The following is a 17,045-nucleotide window of genomic DNA, read 5'->3' on the forward strand; positions in this document are numbered from 1 at the left end:
GAGTGGGGACTTAGAGCAAACACTGATACGGGATGCCCATGTCCCCAGGGGTGGCCTAAACGGTCTGCCCTGGTTTCACTCTCGCTGGGTTGATTTTCAGTGTCACAGCCATTCCTGAGTGTGTGCAACGTGCATTGTTTGTGAAGCCAAATTGGCCCCAGATTTCGACGCTGTGATGTTGAGGTGGCTGTGGGTTACTCCGTCTGCAGTGCCAGCTTCCCGTATGGGTGTTGCCTTGAGTTCCAGCTGCCCCACCTCCGACACAGCTCCCTGCTAATGGCCTGGGAAAGCAGTGGAAGATGCCCCAAGTGCTTGAGCCCCTATGTGGGAGACCTGGGTGGAGCTCTTGGCTCCTGGCTTCTGCCTGGCCCAGTTCTGGTCATTGCGGCCATTTGGGAAGTGGACCAGTGGTTGGAAGATCTCTCTCTTTATCTCTCTCTAACTCTGATTTTCAAATTAATAACTGAAATTTTAAATGCCATGATGCTGGACTCTGTCCCACACACTCCTTACCTAGTGTTGCGTGCACACAGGTGCTGGACGGTCAGCACAGGGCTCAGGTGGGGGGGGCACCTGTTCACAGGTGACCAGCACCTCTTGAATCTCTGGAGTTGGAGGTCAAGTTCCCCGGCGCAGCTGAGGGCAGGGGCTCCCCAAATCTTTGCACCCTGGGCTTTGTGGGTGAGGAGCAGCCTTGGGTCCTTTCTAAGCTCTGGGTCTTTTCCTGTTCTCATCAGACGGAATCTACTCAGGACCTCACTGCCTGCGTTTCAGTGCCAAGCTGAGCTGCAGCTGCGGTGGGTTGGTGTGTATCGGCGTAGCTCGCCAGGAGGAAGCGTCGTCAGTCCATGCACGCTGTGCTCCGAATGTTTTGCACAGCTGTGCCCTGAGCCACAGCTCCGTTTACGTGAGATGTAAGGATCCGTCCAGGCAAGTGAGGCTCAGAGGACGGGGAAGGCTTTAGCGTTGTCTCCCTGTTCCTGTGGTGTGCTCGGTCTTACTGCCGTTGGTCGTCTGGGTCCTTGTTCCTGTGCGTCCAACTGGCCTCCTGACGTCTGCTTGTCGCGATTGACCTCTGAGGGCATGACGGGTGTGTTCGTGCACAGCCGCTGTGAGCGCCCCTCTCAGTTTGGGGCCCTCTCTCTCAGATTGGCTGATTTCTGAGTTACGTGGCTCTCCGTGGCTGTGCTACCCTGCTTTTCATGGCCTCTGAAACGGTTGTGTCCTGGCGGGTGGCGTCAGTGCAGCAGAGGGCCCACGTCACACCTGCCACGGGGCCGGCCACCTGCCGTAGCCTTCGCGTGTGTTCGTGTGGTTCGTGGCTGCCGTTGAACATGTCCCTTGAATGGAGGGTGTGATGAGTCTGGTGGGGGTGGCCCGCCCACCCCTGAAATGTACGTGTTGTGGGCGGGAGTCCTTTCTGTCACTCCAGATGGAGCCGGGCGTCTTCGTCAGAGAAGCGTTCTCTGTAGGGCTGCTGCCGGCTCCTTTCAGGTAGACAGCGTCGGTCGAGCCTCGTGGGAGACACTGGTGAAGGACAGAGAGGAAGAGATGGGGCCGGCGGTGTGGTGTGGTGGTGAGGCCACGGCCTACGGTGCCAGCATTCCATACCAGAGCGCCTGGTTGGGTCCCAGCTGCCCCGTTTCCGATCCAGCTCGCTGCTGATGGGCCTAGGAAAGCCGCGGAAGACGGCCCAAATATCTGGACTCCTGCCGCTCACGTGGAGACCCGGGGGGCGCGCCTGGCTTCTGGCCCTGTCCTGGCTTTTGCAGTCATTTGGGGGGGAGAGCCAGTAGATGGGAGATAGCTCGCTCTCTCTGCCTCGGCTTTGCCTCCTCTGTTGCTGTGCCGATCAGATGAATAAACACATCTTTAAAAGAAATGAAGTGGTGGGTAGTGCACACATCTGGAGCCCGAATACTCACTTTGCCTTTAAAAAAACAAAGAGTCCCAGACTGAAAAATGTGAAGCTATCTGGAGGGTGGCCCAAGTCCTTGGGCCCTGCACCCGCATGGGAGACCAGGAGAAGCTCCTGGCTTCGGATCAGCGCGATGTGCCGGCCGCAGCGGCCATTGGAGGGTGAACCAATTGCAATAAGGAAGACCTTTCTCTCTGTCTCTCTCTCTCTCACTATCCATTCTGCCTGTCCAAAAAAAAAAAAAAAAAAAAGTGAAGCTATGGAAATGTGTGGCCTGGTTATAGAGTTCCATCGATGACTCCTTGGAGCAGTGATCACTCGGACCTGGGTCTCCCACCACCCCATCTTTCTTGTTAGTTTTTATAGACTGAAGTCTGCTGTTTGCGTTTCTCCTCTAAAAGCCAGATCCGCCCCAGGAAACTCCCTGCCGTTGCTCCGATGCGCTTTGTGCTGGTGCTCCTGCCGGCCAGCTTGGTGCTGGAGGCCCCGTCAGGGCCCGGCCCCGGTGAAGTCCCCCGAGCCACGGTGGCCTCGCTCGCTGCCTGGCTGGGGAGAGCGTCGCAGACACAGGCTCTGTTCGTTCACTCTTGGTTTCTGTGTTTCGCCACTTGCCTTGGCCCGTGTCTGGGGCCAATAGTAGACTTGGTAGTCGGACAGTTTTCCATGTATTAGTACTGAGTACCCAGTGTGTTGAGTCTCATAGTGGCTGCCTTCTCTGCCTATGTTCAGCCTGCACGTGAGGGAAGCAAGAGAGAGAGACAGACGCATAGGATGGGCTCCAGGGAGGTGGCAGGTCTACTTGACCTCAGTTGCCTGCTGTTGCCGTGGGTGCAGCTAGAATCTACACGATCTTTAAGCTCTCTGATCAAGACTCAGTGAAGTTGTTTGCCATCATCTTTCTCTCAGACACAGTCAGGGAGGTGGAAGTGGTGCTGTAAGAAACTGTTGGTTTGGGGAGGTGGGTGGAGCTTCCTGCAGGTGCCTGTGTGTTGTGTGGCCCCCTCTGGGGCAGTGCACCTGACTGGGGGGCGTCCCGGAGGCTCGGAGGAGGTAGGGTCTGTGCCGTCGCCCACAGCTGACGGCACCATCGGATGCTTCACTCAGCCTGGGTTTTCTCCTCCGCCACTGAAAATGATTGTTGGGGGGGGGGGGGGAGGAGGGACCTTGAGGGGCGGGTGTGGTTCTGACAGAAGCTTCTCTAGCAAGGCGCCTGTCCTTGTCCTGCTGTGTGAAGCCAGAGCTCACCACTTGTGCTGCACGGCTTCCCCGGCCGTGCCTGTGTGCCCAGTGGTGGCAGCCGTGAGCGGGGACGTGCTGTGCTCTGGGTGAGCGGGCACCTCGGTTATCACACAAGGCCGCCAGCGTTGCCCTCGCCCCTGCCTTGGCTTCCTGGTCAGCACTGACGGGTGCCTTGAAACTCCACGCCTCGGGGTTCACATCACGGTGCGGTGGATCAGGTCACCCCTGGGACGCCCACATCCCATATGGGCGCCGGTTTGAGTCCCGGCTGCTCCACATCTGGTCCAGCTCCCTGCTAATGCACCTGGGGAAGCAACAGAGGATGGCCCAAGTGCTCGGGTCCCTGCACCCATACAGGAGACCTGGATGGAGCTCCTGACTCCTGACTTCAGCCTGGCCCAGCTCCAGCGGCTGTGTGCATTTGGGGAGTGAACCAGCAGATGGAAGATCTCTCTCTCTCTCTCTCTCTCTCTCTCTCTCTCTCTCTCAGTTCTGCCTTTAAATACATAAATAAGCCTTTAAGATAAACCACGCCTTCACGGCCCTGCTCTGAGGCCCTTGTCTGGCGCAGGTCCCACCAGGGCGAGATCCGCGTGTGTGCCGAGCCCTGACATCCTGGGTTGTTGCCAGTCTCATGCAGCTCACACTGCTTGGTTCCTGCTCCCTTTTTGCATCTTTTTTTTTCCCCCTAAAGATTTCCATATTTGAAAGAATTGGAGAGGGAGAGAGCACATGTGATCAGTCTTCCATCCTCTGGTTCAGGCCCCCATATGTCTGCAATGGCCAGGGCTGGTCAGGCCGAAGCCGGGAGCCAGGGGTTTAATCCAGGTCTCCCACGTGGGTGGCGGAGGTCCAGGCACCGGGGCCATCCTCTGCTGCCTCCCAGGCACGTTAGCAGGAGGTGGGATGGGAAGCGAGCAGCCAGCACTCCAAGCAGCGTCCCATGAGATGCTGGTGTTACCGGGGGTGGCTTAACCGCTCCATCACAGTGCCACTCCTGCGTTGTGCAGGGTCACAGCCTCGAGCGTCTTCCTCTTCTTTCTCTGGCCCCAGCCTGCCGACGAAGGTTCTCCCGCCGGAGGATCAGGTGATGCATCATCAGGGGCTCACGCAAAGCCCCTGTAGCCATCACAGTGAATATCCCCCAGTTCTGGGGACGTGGGCACCGACAACCTTGGTGTGTGTGTGCGCGCGCGCACATGCGTGTATATGTGCAGGAGCGTGCACGCCTGGGGATGTGCACTCACACACGTGCATGTGTGCACATGTGACTGCCATCCTCTTTCTCTGGTCCAGGAAAATGAGGCTTAGCTGTGTTTGCCAGGAGCTACCCAGGGGGTGCGGTTGGAGCTAGACTTGAACGCGGCTCCCTGCACGCTCACCCTTCCCCGCCGCCGAAGGAGCCGCCGTACCTACCGTGCTTTGCAAACATTTCCGTGTGATGGTTGCATGACAGCTTCTCCGTGGGAGCGGAGGCTTGGGGCGTTTGCGTGACTTGTCCCGCGGGGCTCAGAGCCTGTTTTCGTGGACGCCGTCCACGTCGGGCGGCCTGTTCCCGCGGAGACTTGGATGAATGGAGGAGGAGGGCGTGAGCTGCCACTGAAGTGAAAAAAGCGACTTTGAGTTCCGATCCGCTTTGCGGGCCGCGCGGGGATTCCATCTGTTGGAATTCGGATTCGAGTCACGTTTCCCGACTTCTTTTCTTGGAGGCTTTCAGGAGATATTTTCTGTGCTTTTGAAGGGCAGGAGAGATTTTATCCTGTGATGTTTCTGTGAAGGTCCCGTGTTACTATGTGTGTCCTTGTAGAGTGGATTTTCTAAAATTACACATCCTTCCCAATTTAACACGGGATTACTTGGCGCTGCACCTGGCGCTTCAGCTTTGGTCCAACAGGAAGCGGCAGCATTGTGTGTTGCTGGCGTATTGCAAGTCCCCAACCGTGCTTCTGCGCTGTGATTCAGACACACTTGGTCCTCGCGCCGTCCGGATTTCAGAGTACGCGTAATCGTGTTGGTGGGGGTGAAAGGTGCATTCTGGGTGGTTTTCAAATTGTTTCCGGCGTGCGGAGGGGGCCTGGTGCTTGAGAGAAGGCCGCTGCTCAGAGGCGCTTCAGGTCAGCACTCGGCCTCTTCTGCCCACCTGGTGGGTGAGAGGCATGAGGACGTGGGAGCAGCCCTGGCCCCCAGACGCCGGCGCAGAGCTGGGAGCCGCTGTTCTCGCCGCACAGGGCTCCACAGGCCCCTCGACGTGGCTTCTGTTTCCCAGATGGGTACAGTGGCTGTGTGCTGCCCAACCTGCCGTCTGGGGCGTGGCTGTCCAAGTACGGTCTGGGGCGGAGGCTCCCTCACTGCCTGCCTTTGTTGTTCGCTTGTTCTGTCCTAGTTGTCAGGTTTTTAACTGGCACATTGCCAGCTGTGCATTGCTGCGGTACCCTGGGATGCTTCAGCGCCTGTATACAGAGTGTGACAACCCCGTCAGGGCCACGGGTGTTCCCGCCACCACATTTCTCCATACTGGAGCCTTGGGTCACCTCCCTCCCGGTGGGTCAGCCAGGCTGACCGTCCCCGTAGACCCCAGCCGCCTCCCGTGCTGCCCTTCAGCAGTGGGGCGGGGAGGTGGCCACAGAGACCTTGGGGCTCACAGCTCCCTCTGCCCTCGCGCTCCGGCCCCTGCTGGTCCCTGGTCTTGAGGCTTGGCGCTGTGCTGTGGGAGAACCAAGGCCGGTTTTCCTGTGTGTGGAAAGGGCTGTGTCCCTGCAAATCCTGCCCGTTACCGAATCAGCTCATTGTCAGACGCCAGCAGCGCTCCGTGGCCTGTTTGTCGGCGTGTCGGCTCGACCTGGCGTTGGTTTGCACTGCTGTTTCACGAGTCGATGGCCGGTGACTCGGAAGCAGGCTTTGTTCACAGTGACAAAAGTGTCTCTGAAGTGATGCTGTCGCCATCGACACTGCCCGGGCTCTGTGTGTCCGTCTTGGTGCCGTTTGACTGACAGTGCTGTCGGCCACTCAGAAGGCTTGGGTTCCGGGCACAAGCTGGGGTTCTCTTTGTACTGTAACGCTGAGTTTGGTTGATGGCTTGCTTAGTTTTTGGGACTTTCAGGTGTATTGGCATTAGTGTTTTGGGAACATGTATTGATTGTAAGAAGAAACAGGGTGGGTTTTATTTCTGTAGTATTTTTAAATGCATTATAACATGGAAAAATTTTTTGACAGGAAATAGTTGTATATTAAAGAAGAGTTGGGATATGGAGCATTTGCGTGTGCCCCGTGTTAACCCCTGGTGTTGTCATGGTCCGGTTCCCCAGTCAGCGGGGACTCCTGGTCAGGACCTTTGGTCCCCGCCTCCCTCTGGGTCGTGTGATTGACATTGCCGCATCACGAGGTTCACCTGGGTGCCGCCCGGGTTCCTCGGGTAGCCCCACGTGGCCGGCTGTCCTGGGTGATTGCTGTAGCCCAGTGTCCCGTCACAGGTGACCGTGCCCGCCCTGGGTGACTTCTGGAGTTCAGTGGCCCACCCCTCTGGGAAGCCCATTGCCTGCTCCGTGCCTGTGTGCAGGTGAGCAGAGGCACGGACAGGCTTCACATCCCCCTTCCCTGAGTGTGTGTCTCCCAGTGCACATACGTGTCAGGAGCAGACCTGTGCGTGAGACACAGGTGAGTCCGGCCCTGCGTCGGCGTCCTGCGAGGTCGAACACCATTTTGGATCTGAGACGTACAACTGAGACCGGTGAAAGTGAGGCTCCGAAATCCCGGGAATCAGGCAGCCTGGGGTTTGCTCCCGGAAACGTCCCATTCCTGCTTGCCTAGTGACCGACGCCTTCTCTGCCTTCCTTTCCAGCTGGTGGCGGTGTTCGACGAGCAGGATCCCCACCACGGAGGCGATGGCACCAGCGCCAGCTCCACGGGTACCCAGAGCCCGGAGCTGTTTGGGGGCGAGCTGGGCCCCAGCGGCGCGTCGGCCTTCCAGCCCTACCAGGCCCCGAGCGAGATTGAGGTCACACCCTCCGTCCTGCGCACAAGTAAGTGGAAGTGGTCTCTCCTGTGCACACGCCATCTTCATTTACAGGGGCGCCCGGCTGCGCCGCCCCTCCCTGCCCCTGTGAATGGAATTCATTATCGTCGTGATCAGAAAGGGATGGAGTTCGGAACCCCGGGCACGTGTCTCCTGCAGGAGAGGGAGGCCGTTCCCGAGATTGTGATAGATGGGCCTTGCTTCAAGTCCGTAAGCTTGCCGTGGTCTCGCTACCCGTAAGCAAGCACAGTGGTTCGAGCTAAGAGACCTGGTTTCCCCATTCCAGGAGTTCCGTCTGTGTGCCACAGCAGACGGCTCGGCACCTGTTCCCAGTCTGACGGGGTCGCAGTCTTTGTATTGTGTGGACTCTGAGGAGCCTGGGAGGAGGGAGGTCAGGGATGGGGCGAGCCACTCGGAGAAAACCGCCTTAGTGAAGCGGTGGTGGGGCCCGGGGAGCGTGAGGCAGCCGGGACCCAGGCTTCCGCACGTGCACGACGCCTCGTGCAGGTTTCTGTCAGCGTCCTTGGAGGATCGCTCAGAAGAGCTGGAGTGGTGAGCGCTGGTGCTGTTGGGGCGTTAAGAACAAGGCCCACCTCGAGGCACTGGGTGGATTCAAAGATCGCTTACCTTTCAGGTTTAACTGTTTGGAAAGCCCATGGTCGTTCAAGTGAGAAATTTGTTTGTCGCTCCTCTTGGGTGGATCGTCAGGCTCAGATGGATGGTGACGTCGTTTGTAGAACGTGGGTAGATGAGGGTTTGAATGCCTAACCTGCTCTTCCGGCATGCGTCTGGGTTGCCGCGTTTGGGGCCGGTGGCTGGCAGTCTGTAGCGTTTGGGCGATTTGCTTCTGGATGTTGATATCGTCTGCTTCCACTGCCCCTTAAAGGTGCACACGAGACCGGGAGGGAAAGAACATGGATTTCGCAGAACCACAGGAGACGCCCATGTCGCGTCTGGGAGATGTGGAAGGGACGCTGGGGACGGGATGTGTGAGCGGCGGATGGCTGCCTCGGGGGTCCTGTTGGCAGGAGGCGTGCACCAGAAGAGCTGCTGTCCAGTGGTTTCTGGGGAGCGGTTCGGTGTTTGCCTGCAGCTTCGGGTTGTTTGAGCACGCACACCAGCAAATGCACCTGAGACCGTTTGTGAGAATGCCCCTTGGTTATTGCAGGGATGTGCGACCTTGAAAATCCTCCTTGGTGGTCCATTCAGGCCGTTTTCTCAAGGTGCACGGGTGACGTGGAGCTGGGTGCACAGGTGACCCTGGGGTCGCTCCTTGAGTGAGGGATTTGGTGGCTGCGTGCTCGGGGTGAGCCTGTGTATGAGGTCGGTCGTCTGAATCTCAGAGCATTTTAATTCAAGGTACACCGCCCTGGGTTGTGCTGCGGTTGTAGCTTTGTGAGTGTTCTGCGGCCTGTGTTTGTGTTAAGAGGAATCTATTCCCTGTTTTAAAATAAAGATTGATTTATTTGTGGGAACTTCAGAGTGAGAGAGAGAAAGGGAGAGACGGAGTGGGGTTTCCATGTGCCGGTTCACTACCCCAGATGGTCGCAGCAGCCGGAGCGGGGAGCTCCATCCGTGTCTCCCGTGTGGGTGGCCGGGAGTCAGGTTCCCAGCCATCACCCATTGCATCCAGGTGCATCAGCAGGGCGCTGGGTCAGAACTGGAGGAGCAGCGACTCGAACCCGCACTTTGATGTGGGTGGGACATGGGCATCGCGAGCAGTGGCCACCCCACCCCCCACCCCCAATGTTGTCTTTTCCTCTGTGGACTCAACACGATTCCTGACCCAGCACCGCCCAGGTGTGTCTGCCCTGCCTGTGAAAGTGTCGATGCTGTGTTCATCCCTGAATACCTCTGATGGGTGCACCGAGCAGAGGAGGTTACGTTTGATGCGAGCGAGTCTGGCAGTCGTGTGTGTGTGTGTGAGAGAGAGAGAGGGAGGGAGGGGGGGAGGGAGAATCCACCGCGCTCTGTCTGCTGGTGGCATGCCGAGGTTGCTTATTGATATTTTGCAGCCTTGGCAGGCATCGTTCAGTACCCGTTGAACACCTGCTATGTGCAGGGTCTGTGACTGTGCCAGGTAAATTGTCACACGTGTCAGCTGACGGCACAAGGTGCGTTTTCACGCTGTCCTACTGAGGTTCACACAGATGCAGAGCCTATGAGGTCGCTGTGCTGGCCGGGCGCCGTCCTGGGTGGTAGGAGTCAGGGTTGAGCCCGTGAGGCCTGGAGCCGTGGCTGTTTGCCTTCCCTGCTCACGAGCAGGCGGAAGCTGCCCGTGTGTCGCTGTTGGCTCCGTGTCTGGTAGCGGCTTCCTGATGAACGAATCCTTCCCTCCTGATCTGTGAGGAGGCGGTGGGCTGAGTACGTAGAGTGTACTGATAAAAAGGTCCAGGTTACGTTTGGGTGCTGTGACAAGTTTGAGTTCGACACACAGAATTCTCATCTTGAACGCTTCTTATGTTTTATTACATGTCGCCATTAATTTGGCCTTGAGCTTTTGAAAACTTTTTAAAAATTTTATTTATTTGAAAGAGTTACAGAGAGAGGAAGGCAGGAAGCGAGAGATCTTCCGTCCACTGGTACATTCCCTTGATGGCTGCAACAGCCAGGGCTGGGCCAGGCTGAAACCAGGAGCCGTGAGCTTCCTCTCTCATGTGGGTGCAGGGGCCCAAGCACTTGGGCCGTCTTCTGCTATTTTCCCGGGTGCGTTAGCAGGGAGCAGGATCAGAAGTGGAGCAGCTGGGCCTTTAACTGGTGCCCATGTGGGATGGCGGCGTTGTAGGGGGAAGCTTAACCTGCTACCCCGCAGTGCTGGCCCCTGTTTTTTTTTGACTGCTACATGAAAATAGAGACACCTGCGGGTCTCAGCCTGGGCATGGTTGTCTAGAGAGGTTGTTACACCTGGTGGACGTGGGGATGCTCTGTCATCCAGTCCAGGATGCAGACAGAGATGCACACACACAGCTCGGGGAGAGACCCCACGTGCAGGACGTGTCCAGCCCACACGGCAAAGCTGGGCAGCTCTGAGTTACCTGACTTAGGATCTTTGTAGTGAATGGAAAGCGGGGAAGAAGGCTGTCTCAAGTCCAGGCTTTGACACGAGCTCCTGATGAGCCCCCGCCCAGGGCAGAGACGTGTCTGGCAGCCGATCTCCGAGCCACCCAGGGTGGGAAATCCATGTATCCTCATTGCCAGCCACACAAGAGGGTTTCTGGCTAGCGTCACACAAAAACACCCGTGTTAATACAATTGTTAGTGCAAAACTGTAAACTTTCCTAAGTACCCAAAACATTCACGAAATGAGAAAGTAAATAGAATAAGCCCAATGGAAGCCTTTGCACAGTTTTCTTATGCTAAAGAAGCAAAATAAAAATAGGTTAACCATGAAAACTGGGAAACAAAAGAATGTGTGAGATGGAACAGTAGCTGGCGTTGTACAACTTTGTATCATGTAGTCGGTATGTTAACAAGCCATTCCTATCATTGCTGGTGAAACGTTCGTAACAATGAAATAGCTACAGGAGTGCACAGGTGGTGACCCCAGCACGCCCAGAGGGGCTGTGTCAGTCCAGTGACTTTCACATGTGACGGGCACGGCCTGAGAGAGGTGGATCCGGAGGGGGAGGAGGAGGCGTGCCCGCTGCCCACCACGCAGAGCCCACCACCGTGGTTGTGCCACTGGTGTTGTTCGAGTTGGCTAGGGGTGGAGGTATATCGCAGGTTGGGTGTCTCCCACCCCACACGTGTGGAGCACACCTGTTTCTGCTTCTGTGCCCCGTGTGGACACAGCGTCCATGCTGTCCCCCTCCTCGGCCTCTACCTGTAAGAACGCAGTACTAATGAGGCCCCGCTCACTGCTGGTGTCCCGGCCTGGGACTTTGTCCCTCCAGAGCCGTGAGAGCATCCGTGCCCGCTCTCTCTGAACCATCCTGAGTCTCTGGGCCTCTGTGAGAGCCGCGCAGAGTGGACCGAGACAGGTCAGCCACTGGAAGGATAAAGAAGGAAGCAGCTCCCGAGTGACAGCCCAGTGTGTGTGCTCCTCCCGCGCCGTGGTCTTGAGAGAGCAGACGTGTGGGTGCAGCCGCCAGCTGGTGGGAGCTGTGAGTGCGGTGTGGAGAAGCGTGTTCACACCACGGCAATGCAGTCAGCAAGCCACGGCGTGGCGAGCTGGCACACAGATGACCCAGCGCCTCCCGGGAACCGACACAAGGGGGGGACCCAGGTTAGTGAGACTGTTAGGACACCTGACACCCCAGCAAAGGTGTGGACTGTGTTGACGTCCTCGTGATAATGAAGCTTAAAAATGACACCCGTGGGGCTGGCACTGTGGTGCAGCGGGGTAAAGCCTGGCCTGTGGCATCGGCATCCCCCATGGTTGCTGGTTCTAGTCCCGGCTGCTCCTCTTCCAATCCAACTCCCTGCTAATGTGCCTGGGAAAGCAGAGGAAGATGGCCCAAGTGCTTGGGGACCCTGCAGCTGCTTGGGAGACCTGGAAGAAGCTCCTGGCTCCTGGCTTCTGATCAGCCCAGCTCTGGCTGTTAAGGCCATTTGGGGAGTGACCCAGTGGATGGAAGACCTCTCTGTCTCTCCTTGTTTCTGTAACTCTGTCTTTCAAATAAGTAAAGTATTTTTTAGAAAGACACGTGTTCATTGGTGAGGTGCACACTAATGAGGTGTTTATTATAAGGAATTATGATAAGGAATTCCTACTTGAAAAAGAAACTGTCATTAGTACGTACTGAGCCTTGCATGCTTGACATAATGTGTCTGGGATTCGCTTCAAAGGGATCCAAACTCGCGTCTTCAAGTCTCTTACCTTTGGATTTCACATAGTGTTCTGTGTTGCCATGGCTTTAAAATGGTCCTTCATAAAGATAGTTTTTAAGAAAGGGAACACACACACACACACACACACTGCTCTTTAATGCTTTAAAAGTTCAAATTTCATCCATTCTGTGCAGCCCAGGATTTTAACCCAATGCTCACATAATTTTAGCCTTGAATATTTTCTCATGGCCGTCGATTCCTACCCTTTTACAACAGCAAAATATTTGAGAGTTTAAACTTTTTAAAAAGCTTTGTGTGGATACTACGTGGTTGTTGTGACTGTCAGCATGCGGTTGCTCCAAACGCCACACTCGGCAGCCGTGGCCCGTGTTCTGTGTGTAAGCCGTGGAAATGCCTGGAGACCACCACGGTGGTTCACTCCATCCTTGCCGCTGGAGGGCGCCGGCTGCCTCCCTCGGGAAGGGGGGCAGTGCGAGAGCGAGGCGAGAAGGGTGCCGGCACGATGTGGCTGCCTCTGGTTCTCCCAAAGTGAGAAGCAGCTTTAAAAATTGCAGAAGAGGTGGGCACCGTGGTGTAGCCCGTTACAGCACCGCCTGCAGTGCCGGCATCCCCTATGGGCGCTAGTTCTAGTCCTGTGCGCTCCACTTCCCATCCAGCTCCCTGCCAATGGCCCGGGAAAGCAGTAGAAGATGGCCCAAGTGACCCACCTATCCTTGTGATAGAGGAGAGGTGAGGAGAGCTGGGCCACCCCTGTCCCAGTGGTAGAGGAGAGGTGAGGGGGGCTGGGTCACTCCTGTCCCAGTGGTAGAGGAGAGGTGAGGGGGGCTGGGTCACTCCTGTCCCAGTGGTAGAGGAGAGGTGAGGGGGGCTGGGTCACTCCTGTCCCAGTGGTAGAGGAGAGGTGAGGGGGGCTGGGTCACTCCTGTCCCAGTGGTAGAGGAGAGGTGAGGGGGGCTGGGTCACTCCTGTCCCAGTGGTAGAGGAGAGGTGAGGGGGGCTGGGCCACACCTGCCCCCTCTGGTAGAGGGGAGGTGGGTGGGGTGGGCTGTGTCACACCTGCCCCCTCTGGTAGAGGGGAGGTGGGTGGGGTGGGCTGCGTCACACCTGCCCCCTCTGGTAGAGGGGAGGTGGGTGGGAGGGGCTGCGTCACACCTGCCCCCTCTGGTAGAGGGGAGGTGGGTGGGGCGGGCTGCGTCACACCTGCCCCCTCTGGTAGAGGGGAGGTGGGTGGGGCGGGCTGCGTCACACCTCCTCTCTGATCTGAGGTGAGGAGGACCGTCTGGGGATGAAGCACTTGGAGCACTTCCTTTTCCTGTTTCCCTGGGGCATTTCCCCTTGGCAAAGCTGTGCCCAGAGGGACTCTGTTCTCGGGCTCCGTTCCTGTACAGTCTGCTCGTCCCCAACCCCAGTCACTGCTCCCATTCTGCGGATTTCCTTAGAGGCCAGATGTGCGGGTGTCCGTGGCGTGCGTTTGGAGATGAAGCAGGCTTCCTTCTCACTGTGGGATCCTGACTCTTCACTCTCTCCCCAGAGAACAGACGGAAGGCTGGCGTCTTTCTGGAAGTGGCTCGTGCCCTAGTGAGGGTGGATTTCTGAAAATGGTGTAGTCTAAGATTTTTGCGAAACAACTGTATGATTTATTACTTTTCATTTTAGTATTTTTGTCTTTAGACACTTTAAGAAACATTAACACAGCTTAGAAATGGTTCAAAGATTGATCCGTGTGTTTTGAAAGTCAGTTAGGGATTGGGATGGACGGATTTTCCATCCGTTGGTTCACTCCCTACATGGCTGCAGTGTCCAGCGCTGGGCCAGACCTCAGCCAGGGATCAGTAGCTTAATCCGGGTCTCCCATGTGGGTGGCAGGGTCCAAAGACTTGGGCCATCGTCTGCTGCTGTTCCCAGGCTGCTGGCAGAGCTGGATCAGAAGTGGAGCACACAGGACATGATCCCGCACCCATGTGGGGCGCCAGCATTGCAGGCAGTGGCTTAACTTGGTACACCACAATGCCAGCCCCCTCGGCTGTGTTAATTTTAGTTCTTTTCCATTCTCTGGATAATGTTTCTGTAGTGGTATTAACTAATTAGTTGGAACTTCCTAGTATGCTTTTAGAAATTAATGTACTCCCAGTCACTGTGTTAGGATTGTGTCGTAATGTTGCATCTCCTCTCCCTTTTTGTTCCTTTACTTGTTTTTTACCCAAGAATACACAGATCAATTTTGTCTTTCTAGAAGATCCCAGATCTTTAAAGTATTGTTTTCTGGACCTGATTTAAATATATATTGAAAATAGGAATAGTATTCCAATTGTGTTTCCTTTTACCTTGTGAAGTGGAGCATGGCATACAAATGATATTCTCAGGATTTCAAATAATTACCTTCTGACGGTGCGCATTCCACTCCGCGCACAAAGCCCATCCCGCAAGGCTGTAGACGCGGTCTGATTATTAGGTGTTGACAAGTCATATATCTATTAATTGGATTGGAGATGGGATACAAAATTGCTGTAATTATTGTAATTTTCCCGCTAATTGCAGGGTGGGTGGTGAATATTTTTACTTCAGCAAAATGAAAAACAGTATTCCATCAGCCTTGTTGTGGGTTCTTGCAGGCATTCTGTGTCCTGTGTTTGGTGCTTGGTGCCCAGAAAGTATCTCTTTATGTTTATTTTTCTCTCGTGTGGCTCTCCTGTAGATGTCACCCCCTCACTGGCAGGGACCAGGGCACTGAGAGCCCAGCAGCACTGCCAGCGCCTCCTGGTTGCGTGGTCTGTGCCTCCACTGTTGTATGGTGGCGTCTTCTCCTCTCGGTACTGGAAGGAAGTTTGGAGGGGTCGGATCCAGTTGGAAAAGGAGCCCTCTCCCTACTCAGAAGTGCTCTGCGGATGAGGTGGCTTTTAGAAAAAATTAAATTTGTATGGCTCCTATGTTGTTTTCTTGGGTTAACCGATTAGTGAAATATTGGTCCACCGATAATTTACACCTGCTGTAGTAGCCCACGGCTTGTGTGCGTCTCTATCTCTGTGTCTCTCTATACCTCTCTCTCTCTCTCTCTCGGATTCTCACTGTATTTAGGTTTGACATTTCAGAATATAGCAGTGTGTGCACAAGGTGAGTGTGCCGGGCGGGCGCCGTGGCAGCGGTGCTGCCAGCGCGAGCCGGTGATGTGCGCTCCCTGCTGACATAGCGACTGGAGGCGCAGGTGAGCGTCACCGAGCCTAATGAGCAATTTGGCAGATCAGCTGGGCTGTTGGGGCGGCTCCTCGGGGACTGTTCCCCAGCGCTGCGTGTCGGCGCCGTGATTGAGGTCTTCTCACGCAGAGGGGAGCTTTGCAGCCTTCGGGGTTCCGGTTACGTAACCGGTAGTCAGCGCATAGTGCTTTTGGTCGTGAGGTTGCTTTTAAACTTGACTACACAAAATGAACAAGATGTAGTTTCCCCACGTCAGGGGGTGGGAACGGTGGGCTCCAGAGTGGGCCTGCTTTGAGGGGTTGATGAGCTTGGTCCATGCTGCCACAGGGGGTCTTTAAAGTATCACGTGGTCTCTGCCTGTGCTGTCTTCTCCCTGAGTGTGGGGTCTCCCGCGTGTACACCCTCTTCTCCCTGTGTGTGGTGTCTCCCGCGTGTACACCATCCTCTCCCCGTGTGTGGTGTCTCCCGCGTGTACACCATCCTCTCCCCGTGTGTGGTGTCTCCCGTGTACACCATCCTCTCCCCATGTGTGGTGTCTCCTCTGTGTACACTGTCTTCTCCCCGTGTGTGGTGTCTCCCGTGTACACCATCCTCTCCCCGTGTGTGGTGTCTCCTCTGTGTACACCATCCTCTCCCCGTGTGTGGTGTCTCCTCTGTGTACACCATCCTCTCCCCGTGTGTGGTATCTCCCGCGTGTACACCATCCTCTCCCCGTGTGTGGTGTCTCCTCTGTGTACACCATCCTCTCCCCGTGTGTGGTGTCTCCCGCGTGTACACCATCCTCTCCCCGTGTGTGGTGTCTCCTCTGTGTACACCATCCTCTCCCCGTGTGGTGTCTCCTCTGTGTATACCATCTTCTCCCCGTGTGTGGTGTCTCCCGCGTGTACACCATCCTCTCCCCGTGTGTGGTGTCTCCCGCGTGTACACCATCCTCTCCCCATGTGTGGTGTCTCCCACGTGTACACCATCCTCTCCCCATGTGTGGTGTCTCCTCTGTGTACACCATCCTCTCCCCGTGTGTGGTGTCTCCTCTGTGTACACCATCCTCTCCCCGAGTGTGGTGTTTCCCGCGTGTACACCATCCTCTCCCCGTGTGTGGTGTCTCCCGTGTGTACACCATCCTCTCCCCGTGTGTGGTGTCTCCTCTGTGTACACCATCTTCTCCCTGAGTGTGGTGTCTCCCGCGTGTATACCATCTTCTCCCCGTGTGTGGTGTCTCCCGCGTGTACACCATCCTCTCCCCGTGTGTGGTGTCTCCCGCGTGTACACCATCTTCTCCCCGTGTGTGGTGTCTCCTCTGTGTACACCATCCTCTCCCCGTGTGTGGTGTCTCCCGCGTGTATACCATCCTCTCCCCGTGTGTGGTGTCTCCCGCGTGTACACCATCCTCTCCCCGAGTGTGGTGTCTCCCGCGTGTACACCATCCTCTCCCCGTGTGTGGTGTCTCCCGCGTGTACACCATCCTCTCCCCGTGTGTGGTGTCTCCAGCTTGTACACCATCCTCCCATGACTGCATTGAATGGAACAGAACACCGAGGGGCCGGCGCTGTGACCCAGCGGGTTGTCGTCCTGGCTTGCAGTGCCGGCGTCCCATATGGGCGACGGTTCTAATCCTGGCTGCTCCTCTTCCGACCCAGCTCTCTGCTGTGGCCTGGGAAAGCAGTAGAAGATGGCCCAGGTCCTTGGGCCTCTGCACCCACCTGGGAGACCCAGAAGAAGCTCCTGGCTCCTGGCTTCGGATCAGCAGATGGAAGACCTCTCTCTCTGTCTCTATCTCTCTCTGTAACTCTGTCTTTCAAACAAATAAAATAAATGTTAAAAAAAAAAAGGAACAGAACGCATTCCCGTTCAGCGTCAGTGTTTTTCTCATTTGCAAGGTGAGGTTCAATGATG

The 17,045-nt window shown here is 56.2% G+C and overlaps 1 protein-coding gene across 13 annotated transcripts in view; it reads left to right on the plus strand.

Moving 5' to 3' along the window:
• The window catches only part of PARD3 (par-3 family cell polarity regulator), a 528,240-nt gene that overhangs the window by 169,759 nt on the left and 341,436 nt on the right, over positions 1 to 17,045 (plus strand). For all 13 annotated transcript variants that reach the window (XM_062211210.1, XM_062211216.1, XM_062211204.1 and 10 more), the window contains exon 3: positions 6,996 to 7,176. In XM_062211210.1, the coding sequence (XP_062067194.1) occupies positions 6,996 to 7,176 (181 nt within the window). The remainder of the gene's footprint in view (positions 1 to 6,995; positions 7,177 to 17,045) is intronic.

Source organism: Lepus europaeus, chromosome 14 (assembly GCF_033115175.1).
Source record: "Lepus europaeus isolate LE1 chromosome 14, mLepTim1.pri, whole genome shotgun sequence".
NCBI lineage: Eukaryota > Metazoa > Chordata > Mammalia > Lagomorpha > Leporidae > Lepus > Lepus europaeus.